This window comes from Protomyctophum parallelum (genome assembly GCF_964188405.1).
Source record: "Protomyctophum parallelum genome assembly, chromosome: 8".
Taxonomy (NCBI): domain Eukaryota; kingdom Metazoa; phylum Chordata; class Actinopteri; order Myctophiformes; family Myctophidae; genus Protomyctophum; species Protomyctophum parallelum.
In genome coordinates this window covers 14,721,682-14,736,287 of record NC_139703.1, presented here as the reverse complement: position 1 = coordinate 14,736,287, position 14,606 = coordinate 14,721,682, and the positions used below count along the sequence as shown (strand labels likewise).

The window sequence follows — 14,606 nt, the reverse complement described above, 5'->3', positions numbered from 1 at the left end:
TGTTAAAGGCACAGACTATAACAAAAGTACATGACAGAACATTTAGTATCAAGCAAAAATGAGTTTATTGTTTCTGTCATCAAGTATGTACAGCTTGTGTGAAAGATCGAGTGCTACTGACCGGGTCAGGAAAGTGCAGGGAGGCAAAAGCAAACATACAAGCTTTCCTTGCAAGCAATAAACAGATCAATGATGAGTCTAAGCTCAATTTATATTCCATCGTACCATGTAGTGTTGCTTTCCTAAAAGATCTGTTAATTTAAGCAAGCAACACCATCGTTCTCTGTAGTAAATTAGACTTTACTGTCTAAAGCACATGGAGCTGCATAGCTGACATGTTTACATAAAACATCTGTATTTCGTGGAAGATACCCAGTGTTGGGTCTACAAAAGTTCAGTTTAATGAACCAAACTAGTTAAACACTGATATGAAAGGATTCATATTGTGACAAGCTAACTGCTGAAGTTCAAGACTATGAGTTGGAAAGTTGGCAGAGATGACAGCACAGTGACTTGCACTGGAAACCATTCAGAGATTTAAATAGACACTAGCTGTCATCAAGTTAATTCTGCAGTAAACACAAACTTCACTGACTGGCTGCTCTTCATGGCTGTCAAACAACACAAGTCTCAAGAAATGTCACCTCCATTCTTTTGCTGATTACCGGAAGGCATTAATGAATACACTACAATGGCTTTCAGAAGCAGTAAAATAAAATACATAAAAAGCAGCAGCTATTAAGCAGCAGTAGTGTGGTACAGTAAATCACTGATGGTGATCTACTGGAGGCCATTCAAAATCTAAATATCTATCATATACCAACACAATCTTTGTTAAAGATCCTCTGCATTCAACCACTCATACTGCATTTTAATGGCATCACGAGCCTATTAGCCTATTACAACCCACACTGTACAAATAAGTTAAATAAACATAGTCAAACCTGTGTGGTTATTTAATGGTCACATTCTCCCAGCCAGGGCACCCATTCTCCACCAGTCTATAACATTCATGTCATGATGTTGACCCTCACCAACAATCACCTTCATAAACCCAAATATAATCTCTTATAGAAAACACAAAGGCATCGGTATGTAAAGCTAAAGATTGTAGTAGAGGTATGGGGTTATCATGTTTTGGAGAAGACTCCTATCGAAACACCAACCTCTAAAGAATATTCGCAGGTAAACATTCAAGCTACCTTTTTGTAGTATGACACAGGCACTCGACATTAACCTTAACTCACCACATCAACCTATGCACAATACATATATCAGAAATGAATGTTCATGCAGGCTGTGTTGCGACTCAAGAAGGGCAGAAGCACTGACAAGGTGAATGTTACAGCTTAAGTTAACAGAGGAAAACTCTCAGTAATGAATCATATTACATCACCATGGTTTTGGAAATTTTCACTAATCAATAATGGATATTCTAAAACAATTAGCATCAGTTGATACTGTACAGTATATTGTTCAAGTTCAGTAGTCTGGATATTTTTAGTTACTACTGTATATCAAACATGTTAACAGTAGATTAAACATGTCTGAATCCACATTCATTGTTCAAATCCTCTCATTTAGCCTACCTTGGAGGGCAAACCCATCAAACAGCAGGGCAACTGTCTGATTGTAACTGCTCTTCACAAAACTGAAACTGCAATTCAAGGCACTCTCACATGTTTTTTTTTGTTTTGTTTTACCTGAAGATAATGTTCAAGTTCTTTCGATTCCCTTAAGAAGATTTCAAGAGCTTGTGCGTGTCACTGCTAATGGAAAGGAAAGGAAACCTATCTTTGGGAGGAGAGAGCAGAGCGAAGCCTGATTTGTACTTTGTCATGTCGTGTGCCGAAAAAAGCAAATCTACAAGCTCACAATGCGTTGTGGATGTGACACATTGTGAGCTTTTAGACCAGCTATATTCAGCGCTTACAGTACATCAGACTTAAAGCAGCTGGCCCTAATGCCCACAGAGACAAGGCTTCACAGTAAGGGTGTGATGGTGAATGGTTCGGTGTTACATTGAGAAACACAGCACCTTCGTATGGAATTTGTGTACAAACACAAGGGCTTTGTACAGACTAATAGGAGTGTATACAATATATACACATGGGAGAATACATACATAATGGGCAATATGGGTCACACAAACATGAAATATTTATATACAACCACTTAGAGAGTAAAGGAAGAATGTATCAATGACTCAAGTTCAAGGAGCTGTACATAAATATGCACTTTCAAACCACAATGGGCTAATAAAGCATCTCTTATATGAACTACTGCAGCACATCCATGCCGGTATTATGCTGCACACAAACGTTATGTACTGCATTTTACAGGATATGAGGCATGTCGATGCAAAGGAATTAAATAACATAAAACTCCAGAAACAAATCTGCTATATACAGAGGGCTACTATAAATATACATGCTGGTTAAATATATACAGCATATGCACTGTAGGTAGACTAGCACTATAATGAATGAGAATTAATTTTTGGTAAGACATGATGCTACTGGGGTTAGAGAGTCCTGGTTTTGGGGTCAGGGGGCTCGTAAGGTGGTCCTGGAGCAGGCGCAGGCACACCCCACGCTGAGGACAGAGCAGGGAAGGTAAAGACACCTGAAGCGAGGTCGGGCAGCAACCCGGGCCACTGCGTCACGCAGACAGGCGAAGATGAGCCCCTGAACGGAGGAGAAGGTAGTTCATAAGGATGGCGCCTTGCGGGGGGCCTGGTCCTCGTCATCGACGAATGGCTCTCACTCATGGGCCATGACACGGAAAGACGGGGGCCCTTGTGGTCAGTCTTTGATGAGACCTGGAGAGTTGGACAATGTGGTGTTATATTAACCAAAAAGTTCAACTTTATGTCAATCATGTTTGCACACTGCCGCCGAATAGTTCGTCCGTATAATGTTTTTTTGGACCGGCTACGGTTTTATCCTATATAATGTTGCTGCTTCTTATATAATGTCTTATATAATGATCCTTCCTGTTTGCGGAACGCGAGGATGGGATGAACCCAATATTTTATCTTTTTGGGGGGGGGGGGGGATTTTTTGCCACCTTTAGGGTTTAGAACAGTGGTTTCAGTAGTTCTAAAAAATAACAGATATACAGTACAAGCTCAAAACACGTCACTTAGTGCCACGCTGCGAGCTTGCATGTATCATTTTGGCATTGATTGTTTTGTCCTTGCAATTATACACACCGTATACATCAATTCTCTCCATTATAAACATTACATAGACAAATCCTAATGAAACTCACCTCTGGAGCACCAGCCAGTCTTTCATGTGTTTTAAATGCTCCGTCGTCCCATAGTTGCTGTCGAATGAGGTTAAGAGAGTGAGAGTGTGGCCCATGTGCGACAACAAGGACCTCTTGTGCCCAATTGTCCATCAGCCGTTGGAGGTCTTCGGTCAGGCTAATTTCATTATGGCCTATCGTTGTACCAGAGAAATTGGCCTTCTTGTTATTGCTGTTATTGGCCTGAGCTTGGGCCAGGCCCATCACTGGCTGTGGCGGAGGGGGTGTGGTGCCAGCTGGTGGCTGCTGTGGATGGTTGGAAGCTCCAGGTCCTGCCCCAGACCCTGGGAATATGCACGCACGCACGCGCACACGCACACACACAAACACACACACACACACACACACACACACACACACACACACACACACACACACACACACACACACACACACACACACACACACACACACACACACACACACAGACACACACACACACACAGACACACACACACACACACACACACACACACACACACACACACACACACTTTGCGTTGGAACAGTTTCCCACATGAACTATGATTTCCAGTGAAGCTTTCATACAGTTGACTCTACTGTACGTACTGCTGCCACGCTCTTTACCGAGACACAGTCGCTTCAATGTCGACCCTGCGAAACACACACAATTACAATGTCATACAGTATATGGGACAAATGTTACATGGCCAAAGGTTACTGTTCAATAGCTAGATGCAATGTCAAATGCAGCTGCTAAATTAGCTGGATGCAACGTCATCGGGAAGCATTAAGACCAAAGCATTATGGGAAAGCAAGATGAGGTCAGTTTTCTAAAACAAAGCAATCTCCGTCATGCAGGTAGATCATACATTCCATCAGTGTTGGGAACTTAAATCATGTAATAGATTGCACATTACTAATTACTTTCAATTAAAAGTAATAAGGTATGTTACAATATTGCAAGTGAAGTGTTATATTAATTGTGTGGTACTTTGACAAAGCACCCTCTAAGGAAACACAAAATGACTAAGTTAGAGGGATTGCTAAATGGAATAGAAAAGACGGCTACAAATGTTATTACTAATATAAAAATGCAATTTTAGCATATTATATTATTCATGATGAAACAACAAGAACACAAACGCTGCAGCACCCTCTATCATTGGAGGCCTGCAATATACTGTATATGATTTATTTTGAAAACTGTAATTAAACTCCTCATAGTGGTAGAGTAATTGTCATTGTCATTTCAGTGCTTCACAAAACTATATTACTTAATTGCTCATTACAGTAATATTATGACATAAAGCATTACTTATGTAATGCGTTACCCCCAACACTGCAGGGTACGACCAAACACATAGTAATACCAAGGTGCCAACCTTTGTAGCTCAGCCAAACCTTACTTATTCAAACCTTAGACTTCAGAAAGCGGGCATAATGTATGAGTTTGAAAAGTTTGAATTCTCCCAAGATCTGTTTAGTAAGGGGTTTGAATAAACAAGATTCTATTCTACGATCACGGCGATTCAAGGACAAAAAGACACAAAGGGGTGACAGACACAAAATGAAAATAAAATAACCAAAGTGGCAAAGACAGACGTGGTGACATTGATGACGAATGAAGAAATCAAAAAGGTGAGGGTACGGAGGAGAATCTAGAATACAAACAGATGGACAGAGAAACAGGCCCACTGAGGAATCTAGCCCGGGGCTTGCTACTTGATTTATAGGTCACTCTCTCAGAGGGTTGAGGGCAATTAGGCCAGCCTGTAGAGGAGTAAGGAGAAGAAGAAGGAGGAGGAGGAGGAGGAGAAGGAGAAGAAGGAAAAGAAGAGGTAAGAGGTGCACACTCCTCTTAATTTAGTCTTAACACGTTAAGCCCTATACTTCGTCATACAACGAATAGTGATAATAGCTGACCTACAAGCTCACAATGTGTTGCATTGCAAATGCGTTGTGAGCTTTTAGATGAGCTGTTTTTGCTATTTTGAAAACATTTTAAAAAGTTTAAAAACCTATAGGTTAGGTGCTGAATGCCAGCTAAATGTGCAGGTATTGGCTACAAAGGAGTTAATGACATGCCCAAAACAGGGATCCCAGTTTGAGTGGTTAAAACCATTTAGCTTGAGATTAATTACATTATTCATATAATTATTTAGGGTTATTTAGGGTCAATTGTTCTTTGACTCATGATGACCAAACCTTCGTACTAGTGGTAGGAGGAATGGATCCTCCCTAGTTTGGGAGAAGTGTTAATTTATCATTTGATTGCTTTTGCAACACTGCTAGCTAGAAGAAGAATATTACTATCTCGGAAGTCACCAAATCCACCCTCTCACTCAATCTGGCTCAATGATGTGATGTACTTCTTGAGCTTAGAAAAAATTAAATTCTCTCTCAGAGGAACCGTCGAAGGCTTCACTAAGGCATGGAGACCCTTTATAGAATATTTCAATATTCGTACCTCCCTGGATTAGACTGCTCAGTGTGACCCAAATATAGTGGACTGTGGATTTCAGAATGAACAGACAGTGCCTCTCTCACAAGTGTACAATAATCTGACTGTGATCCATGATGTGACCTGTGACCTGTGTTTTTACTTTTATTTTTTATTTTTATTTACTTTTGTCCTGTTTGTCCTTGTTTCGTTGGGGGGGGGGGGGGGGGGGGAGGGTGTACGTTGTTTGTTGATGTTTGTGATGATTTTAAAAAAGGAAAAAAATGGGTTACTATGTGCAAAGATTTCTTTGTCAGATGTGCTGCTTAACTGTCCCCAATAAAAAACTATATATAAAATAAAATAAAAAAATATCATTTGATATGAACCTGCATAACCTGCTTATTTGTGGTTATGGTTTCTGCAGTCCACTATCATTAATTAAGTGAATATATTTATACTGTATGTTTGCTCTGTAGTGAGCAGTATAGCCAGTTGTACCACCGCACACTAAGATCAAACTTAGTGCCCCTTCTTACACATTAATACAATTAAAGCTTTTGTACCACACAAATTAGTAAAAAAGAAATCCAAAACAGTTGGCATCCATATTTTGGGCAGTGACATTTTCAGAGATTTATACAGGACTTAAGTGGTTATGGCTCTAGGCTCATATCAAAATACCAGGGAGAAAGTAATCACTAATATGTATACACTCTAATATAACTAAGTGATATATAGTGTGGTCATATGACTAAATAAATGACTCCTGGATTGTGTTAAGTGAGGTTAGGTTACCTTGCCCAGGCTGAGCGTGTGTGCCAGTGCCTTCTCCGTGCAGTCCACCGTAGATATTGTCCGATGACAAGGATCCTTTGAGGGAGCATGGCTGCTGGGTCTGAACAGACCCTGTGGCGGAGCTGGGCAGATGGCTTGTGCCAGCTCGGTTGCGCTGTAAAGGGACTGCACCTTTGGCGGGAGATCCGTTTAAACTCACTGTGGTTTCGCACACATCTATACAAACGAACATTTGCACGAGCATGAGTATATAAACACGCTCACACACAGCACGTGGACTGTCCTGCACACAAACACAAAGATTTGACACCTGTAAACTATATTCTGCTAACCAACACTCACTGGCTTTGCTGGAGTCACTGGTTTTGGTTGTGACATTTCTGAATTGCTGAACAAGGGGACTTAAGAGTTTGCCAGCCTTAAGTTTGTGCTTGCTGGACCTCCTCCTGCGGCCTGTAGGTGGTGCTGTGTGTGAGAGTCCCAGCCCAGGAGGTGGGGCTTTGCCCAGCTGAAGATAAAGCAGCTCCACTTCCCCGCGCTGATGGGCCTGCAGTTCAGAGATCTCTTTCAGATGTCTGAGGGAGGTAAAGTACACAACAAAATATTTAGCATGCAGACACAAGACAAGAAACAAAGAAAACCACAGCCACTGACGAAGTATACTTCTCTCTGAGTCTCTGCAATTCCTTCTTCATATCAGAGTCCTCCATCTCGGAATCGTTGTCACTGCTGGCATAACCTTGCAGGCCGCCGTGCCTGCTCGGTGAGTCCGAGCTCTGCACGCTGCTGCTTCTCCCTGAGCGACGGAGGAACGCCACTGCCCTCTTCATGAGGTCACTTCCTCTGCGGTCTGATCGGCCATGCCGAGACGGTGTCACGGGAGGCATTTTTGCGGGGCTGCTGTCAGCCCCCGAGTCCGACGAGAGGAAGCGGCTGTGGACGGTGACGTCCGCAGGGACAGACGGGGAGGTCGCAGCGCGGGGCAGGGAACCCCGCTTGGCCAGGGAGGGGGGTGTGTCCAGGTAGAAATCTGGTGGGGCGGAGTAGCGGCTGACTTGTGTCCTCAGCGTGATGTCATCCTCGGTGCTGACCACAGAGAAGCGTCCAATGGTCTTGGAGGCGGCCATGGCCTCGGTCTGCCCATAGTCCCTGATGTAAACTGCAGGATGCACAGGCGAGGCAGCGCTGCTCCAGCTTCTTTGCTTCACATCTCTTCTGGCAGTCACGTCAGGGGCAGCCGAGATGAGCTACCCATGACAGAACGTCAAAATGCATTCATTATTAGTATTACTCTCAGCAACGCTTTATGTGGCTACAGGTGAAATGCCATTTCCGTGTGATGGAAAATATTCTCACTATACCTTAAATCGGCCTCTTGTTCCTGAGCAGGAAGACGAGTGGGGGAAGTGCCTCCTTGACATGGAAGCTGCAAAGAGATTTCCATAAGATTGAGCACTGCAGCATCACAGTACCAACAAATAAAACAGATTTATAACTTCACTCTAGAGGGCTGTTAGAGCGATTAGTGCATGCTGTACATACCACACACAGCTGAGTCACTGAGTGTGCTCAAACTATCCATTCTCTCTGGAATTTGAGGCTATAGAAAATGACAAAATGAGACAAGAAAGTAAAGAAGATGGGAAAACATGAAGCAAAGACAGTTAAAGGCTGTTAACAGTGTGGTCATTCCTGGTACGTACGTTGTCATCAGCAATCTGTCCCAAAGGTTACCGAGTGTTTGCATAAATGTCTGACTTTGGAGCTAAATTAATGGTTCTATATTTACCAGCTGCTCTCCTGTCCTGTAGCGTCCCTCGCCAATAGGGCCTGGCGTGCTGTTTCCTGACCCCAGCAAGGCGCTATCTGGACCGTGGGGAGACTGGATATATTCAGTTCCGCCGGGTGTTTCTGCAGTGGTGCCTGATGGATACATGGGCGCATATTCCTGGTACAGAAGATTCCTCAGCTTCTCGTCCAGAGACTTTATGGTGCTGTCTACAAAGCCACCTCGGGCCATCCGTCCCTCTCCATCGGACTCACTGGGCCCCATGGCATGCTGGGACGGTGCCGGGCTCTGGGGCAGAGAGGATACTTTGGCACTGCCCACGCTCGAAAAAGGCTGCTGGAGAACCACTTGCTGCTGTGAGTGATCTCCACGGGAACCAGACTGGTAGGAGACGGACAGAGGCTCTCTGGCCGCTATGGACTCCTGGAGGGGAAGAGGAGTAAGGGCAGCCGCAGCCTGGGCACCGGTCACATCCAGGGACAAGGGCATGACCAATGGGCAGCAGGGCACCTCCTCTACCATGGAGGCAGCACATGCTATATCTGCCATCTGCTGAACAGCATGCATGACAGAGCCGGGATGAGCCACCTGCGACTCGTCCAGAGACATGCTATTGCGCAGGGCTAAGGGGGCCATTGGTGGAGCACTGGCTGGTTGGGCCGGCAGCACGCTGGGCTGCATGAAGGTACTGATAGGATCATTTGACACGAGCGTGGGCGGTGCGGAGGCAGGAGGAGACAGAATGGCCAGGAGGAGAGGGTCTGTGTTGGACATGACAGGAGGACTACAGAATCCATAGGCCTCATAGTTGAAACCCCCACTTCCACCAGACATTGTGGAGGATGACTCCTCTTCTGAGTGGAGGGCAAACAAAAGACTTGATCAGAATATTACTCGATATATTCATGAATTCATGGATTCATAGATTCATGGAACAAAACAAAACCACAGTTTAGTGTCTCATACAAATGCAACATTTCAACTTCATTATTCATTCATTCATTTCAACTTTGTTCATTTAGCTGCCACCAGCTGGCGCCATTGGACCTAAAGTTGGAAGGAACTGCCTGGACTTGTGCTTACTGTAAACGGTAGTCTAGAACAGTGGTTCCCAAACTTTTTATACTGAAGTACCACCTCAGAATATATTTGGCTCTCCAAGTACCGGTACCACCATAATATATGTTAAAATGCAGGAGCATATGCCTGCCCTTTTTGTTCCTTTCCTAAGCCAATTATGCTGCTGCTCTGACAAAACCCTGTCTAATCAGCACAACTGCTGATATTTCTAACGTGATTAATCCGTTCTCAAACATTCTATTAATGGCTAGGTGTGCTGTCATGCTCATTTTTTGCATGGCTGGATAGCCTATTTCAACCAATTGCTTGGTCAGAAGAACTACCTGTAGTAATATCAATTAATTCCACTTTAGTCTTTTTTCTCCTTTTTTGGGCAACTCACTCCTCTGTGTACCACCAGAAAGGGGCTCAAGTACCACCAGTGGTCGGGAACCTCTGGTCTAGAACAGCGGTTCCCAAATATTTTTGGCCATGTACCTCCCGACCTAGCTGGGTGAACTTGGGACCCATATGTATTGTGGGTCGTGGACCAATTTGTATGGGTCTTCCCTATTTCACTAGTTCCAGAGAAAAGGTCTAATTTCTCTCTTGGGTCGTGAGCTAAAAGGTTTGGGAACCACTGGTCTAGATTAGAAGTAAAGTCACCTCTGGCTGTAGCTGCTGGCCCTGCAGTGCCACTGTCAGCAGGCTGGACAGTAGCCGCACTCCCAGGTGACTGTGTGGCTGTGCCATCAGATGGAGTCTCCTGGCTGGATGTGGGAGTCTCCTCCACGGGACAGATAATGAACCACCTCCTTCCAGTATGAAGAACTGCAAGAAGAGAAGAGAAGAGAAGAGAAGAGAAGAGAAGAGAAGAGAAGAGAAGAGAAGAGAAGAGAAGAGAAGAGAAGAGAAGAGAAGAGAAGAGAAGAGAAGAGAAGAGAAGAGAAGAGAAGAGAAGAGAAGAGAAGAGAAGAGAAGAGAAGAGAAGAGAAGAGAAGAGAAGAGAAGAGAAGTACATCTTAAAAAGGTGCTGGGTTGAGAAACATCACAGGTAAAAGAAAAAATAAGCCTGCACACGCAGCAAAAAGTTTACTATTTTAAGACATTTAATTGCAGCACCATGTGAGAATGTGCGCAGGTTTCTGTACTTTTATTTTTATACTTAAAACAAGAAATTAAAAATAAACCTGTGAGGCCGACAGAAGAAGGGAAACTAATTTACCATTCTGCTGATATACAGGTTGTGGTGCTCCATTCTGCTGACTCTGCACATAGAGAACAAGAACAGATGTCGCTGTTGCTGTCCAATTTTGTTGAATTGTATCTCTTGAGTCTGTTTACGGTAATCTTGAGTAGGCCTACATCTATTCCTCTAGTACCTGCATCTGCATTAAATGCATTTGTACCTACATGTCACAAATGTGTGATGTCTATAGACAAGCACAGTATAGCAATTGTCTGCAACAGCTTGATTCGCTTCCTGCAATTCTGCAGACACACACACACCAGTCATACGGTATGTCAAATCGACCGTCTTCATCGGGAATGATGTGCCTGTATTTTTTTAAGTCATATATATGGTTTATGTATTTTATACTCTAATTCTTGTACCTATCTTTTAACTGCCTAATGATAAGCCTGCACAGTTACGAATTTTGTGTGTGTGTGTGTGTGTGTGTGTGTGTGTGTGTGTGTGTGTGTGTGTGTGTGTGTGTGTGTGTGTGTGTGTGTGTGTACGTGTGTGTGTGTGTGTGTGTGTGTGTGTGTGTGTGTGTGTGTGTGTGTGTGACAGTCACATTAACATATTGTTATTTAAATGTTTCAGTGTGCATGGGAAAATGTGTTTTTGATCATTTGACAATAACTGGCTTTCAACATTTTTGAGAAGGTCCTATTAAAAACAAAAAGGTTCTAATTACAATTGAATGCATATTGGTATGCATACGTATGTGTTCCTATACTGTATGCATTTACGTTCATGTTTGAGTTAAGCAGGCATTTACCTCTCCCACTAGTCCTTCAGAAGTAAGGCCTTTCTGGGGACTGGTCCCCAGAATAGTGCCCATCTCACCCTCCATGTCCTCATTTAACATGTCTTCAGCTTTGTCCATAATGTCTTTCAACTGGTCAATGAAGATCTCCTTCTCAATGGGAAGAATAAATCCATTCTCTACCTGTAGTCAACAGTTGTATCATATGTAGCAGCATTAATACCACCACAATCACTACATACACAAGAAATACTTTAGGTGAGAAAACAACAGAAACCGTTATGTCATGACCTCACCATATAAGTGGCGATTTCCTCTGGAGCATCACAGTCCAGATCAAACTTGAATGTCACCATTTTGTGGTTGTGGGTTTCTAGCTGGCATTCCACCATTTTATCGCCCGTGTGGCTAACCTGTAAGGGGAGGGAATTAGATTTTTGGCTAAACATGTCCAAACAAATGTCAAATTACACAAAAAGATAAATGGTCATAACTCACATTAAGGATACTCAGTTTGGGTTTGCTGGTCTTTTCTTGTCGTGAACGTGTGCGTGCTGACTTGCGATGATGTTTCCTGGGTTTTCCATCCACTTTCCCCGCACTAGCGAAACTGTCGTAACCGTCACTTGTATCCTTACCAGAGGCCACATCAGAATTGAGACTATAAGGGAATGTTAACAAATAACAACACACATAACTGTCTTTTTTGCTCTAATGTAGGTGTGGTAAAAGTAGAGAGCAGAGGTACAGCACAACACTTGAATGAGTGAAGGTACAACACTTGAATGACTGTCAATCACTGTTCACGCACCTGTCATAGGCATAGTTGGGTAATAGTGTTGGTTTCTCCTGAATCACATCCTAAAGAGTGAAATAAGTAAATAACAGAAAGTAAGAAAACAGCTCATTAAAGTTAATTTAATGATTGTTAACACTATTTGTGCTATTTGTGTATGTCAATAAGGTGTTTGTGTGTAGATGGGGAATATGATACAGTATATTTCACTGGAAATAAAGCAAGTACATTACCCTAAGTAACATTTCTGGTACATTTCTGTATTAATCAAAATATAGAAGAGATATTTTAAAAAGAAAAAGAAAAAACATATCTGGCTATCATACTGTCACATGCCAACTTACTGTAAACACAACTGAAAAGCCTCGAGACCACAACAGTGTATATAAAATAATATCACTACTTGCTTACATGTATTTCATACCACTATGCCTGGTGATGTTCTTTGTGCGTCAATACAAATAATTGAATGATTTTCACAGTTTTTCTGTAAAACAAATAATAATACTACAAACTAGAAAAGTATGCTCCTCTGATTTGTGAGTTTTGGACTAGGTTGCTAAGACTACTAAGACTACTAAGACTACTATGGTTCATAAGGCCTATGAACCATCATGAGGAGATTTGGCCTACCAGTACCGCTGGTAGTGTACCGTGCATGCAAAGTTTCCCGCCGATTGGTTCAGTGGTGCTTGTAGCATGTCGCACAAATTCGGAAGCTGCATTTATGATTTGTGGCATTTTGTTCAAAACGGGCCACTCATACAAACTTTGGAAGCCAATTATTGCCAATCAGGATGGAATATGACATAACTATAGAGATAATTCCTTTGTTCTGCAACGTATCTGAGCTGAGCTGTCTGTGTCTTTTTTGTTTTGTCTTTGTCATAAAATGTAAAAATCAATACAAATATTATTGAAAAAAAGATAGACTATACACACTATAGAGATAATGTGTACCGATTTGTATGAGGTATGAATAACATCTGTAGGAGTAATATCAGAAAATGTGTGAAGAAATGGTTTCCTCTGCCATCGGTGTGTGAATGGGTGAATGTAATGCATAATCTTGCAGTATGTAAAGCGCTTTGGATAAAAGCGTTATATAAATGCACCATTTACCATACAATATATATTTTAAATGAGTATTGCAATCTGGGAGATTGCAATCTACCTTTTGGGCACCTCTGCTATACATCATGGGGTTTTACAGTTTACACATACCTCTACAGGAGGCTCTGGTTGAGGGGGGCTGGATGCAGTTTCAGTGTCTAGCTTTTGTTGCGTTGTGATGAGGCTGGCACACTCAGGCGCCGGTACTGCTGTCTGGATGCCAGCAGACTGCAGAACAGGAGCTGAACTCAGGGCTGTGACAGGAGGGGCAGTGGCAGAGGCTACAGCTTGAACTTGAACTGGCAGAGTGGCTTGAACTTGTGATGAGACTGGACCTGGGACTGGGCATAATGGTTGAACTGGGACTGAAGATGTGTCTGTGCTTAGAGATAATGCTGCAGATGGGTCTAAAGGGGGACTTGACAGAGAGATGGTTTGAGTTTGGACTGGGTCTGAGGATGGGACTATCGCTGCTGTTGGAGCTTCAACCTGAATTGGACCTGGGACTTGAGAAAGCGTTGCAGCTTGTGCTGGGGCTAAGACTGGGACATGGGTTTGTATTGGGGCTGAGGCTATGGTCTGAATAGGGGCTTGGGTGTCAACTTGAATTGACACTGACACGAACGTTGGAGCTGATGCTGATACTAGAGCTAAGGCCGATGCTGGGACAGAGGTAGAGGTGTAGGCTGGGGGTGGGGCTAGTGGTTTTGAAGGGGCCAGGGTTGTAGGAGCTGACGTTGCAGGTATGGTGAGGTCTAGGCAAGATACAGCTGTTTCTGAATCCACCTCGCTTCCCCAAACTGGGGTGGGGACAGCAGGCACGGCGGGATGAACTGGAGACAAGACCTGAACATCTCCCATATTCCCCTTTGGAAAACAATGTCATATATTAGAATCTCCCATCAGCTTATGCATGATATGGTTTACTCCTATTGAATGTCATACAGAAAACAAGACAGAAACCAAGACAAAACAGCACCATCAAAGTAAAGATTTACCATGTCTAAGTTACCATTACAGTGAAAACTGAGTCAAATGCTCACCTGGACAGGCTGCTCTGTGAAGTCCTGCTCGGGGTATGGGCTGCGTTGTACCTGGGAAGGAGGCACGGTAAATATGGACAGGGTGGAGGGTGCCGAAGTTGGGCTGTATTTCTTGGTGAGTATTTCTACATTGTGGTATTGATACTTTTACTTTAGTAAAAAGAAACGTGAGTACTCTTTCCACCACTGAGTGCAACCTACCAGCGTTCCGTTCTGCAGGGGCTGGAGAGGGGGAGGGGCACTGGTTACATGCATGTCAGGAGGAGTCGCAGCAGGCTGGACACTAGATATCGGCTGC

The 14,606-nt window shown here is 43.3% G+C and overlaps 1 protein-coding gene across 2 annotated transcripts in view; it reads right to left on the bottom strand.

The window, feature by feature from the left end:
* Positions 1–94: 94 nt before the first annotated feature.
* Positions 95–14,606, bottom strand: part of wnk2 (WNK lysine deficient protein kinase 2) — a 30,642-nt gene continuing 16,130 nt past the window's right edge. The window contains exons 11-27 of one of the 2 annotated variants that reach the window (XM_083771885.1): positions 14,510–14,602; positions 14,309–14,359; positions 13,377–14,132; positions 12,168–12,217; positions 11,855–12,017; positions 11,653–11,769; positions 11,369–11,539; positions 10,588–10,630; positions 10,029–10,193; positions 8,304–9,157; positions 8,057–8,114; positions 7,876–7,940; positions 7,178–7,761; positions 6,857–7,089; positions 6,515–6,730; positions 3,274–3,596; positions 95–2,821 (exon numbers count right to left, since the gene is read on the bottom strand). In XM_083771885.1, coding sequence (XP_083628011.1) covers positions 2,525–2,821; positions 3,274–3,596; positions 6,515–6,730; positions 6,857–7,089; positions 7,178–7,761; positions 7,876–7,940; positions 8,057–8,114; positions 8,304–9,157; positions 10,029–10,193; positions 10,588–10,630; positions 11,369–11,539; positions 11,653–11,769; positions 11,855–12,017; positions 12,168–12,217; positions 13,377–14,132; positions 14,309–14,359; positions 14,510–14,602 — 4,239 coding nt within the window. In that variant the 3' untranslated portion in view covers positions 95–2,524. The remainder of the gene's footprint in view (positions 2,822–3,273; positions 3,597–6,514; positions 6,731–6,856; positions 7,090–7,177; positions 7,762–7,875; positions 7,941–8,056; positions 8,115–8,303; positions 9,158–10,028; positions 10,194–10,587; positions 10,631–11,368; positions 11,540–11,652; positions 11,770–11,854; positions 12,018–12,167; positions 12,218–13,376; positions 14,133–14,308; positions 14,360–14,509; positions 14,603–14,606) is intronic. The other variant, XM_083771886.1, reaches the window with a different exon arrangement.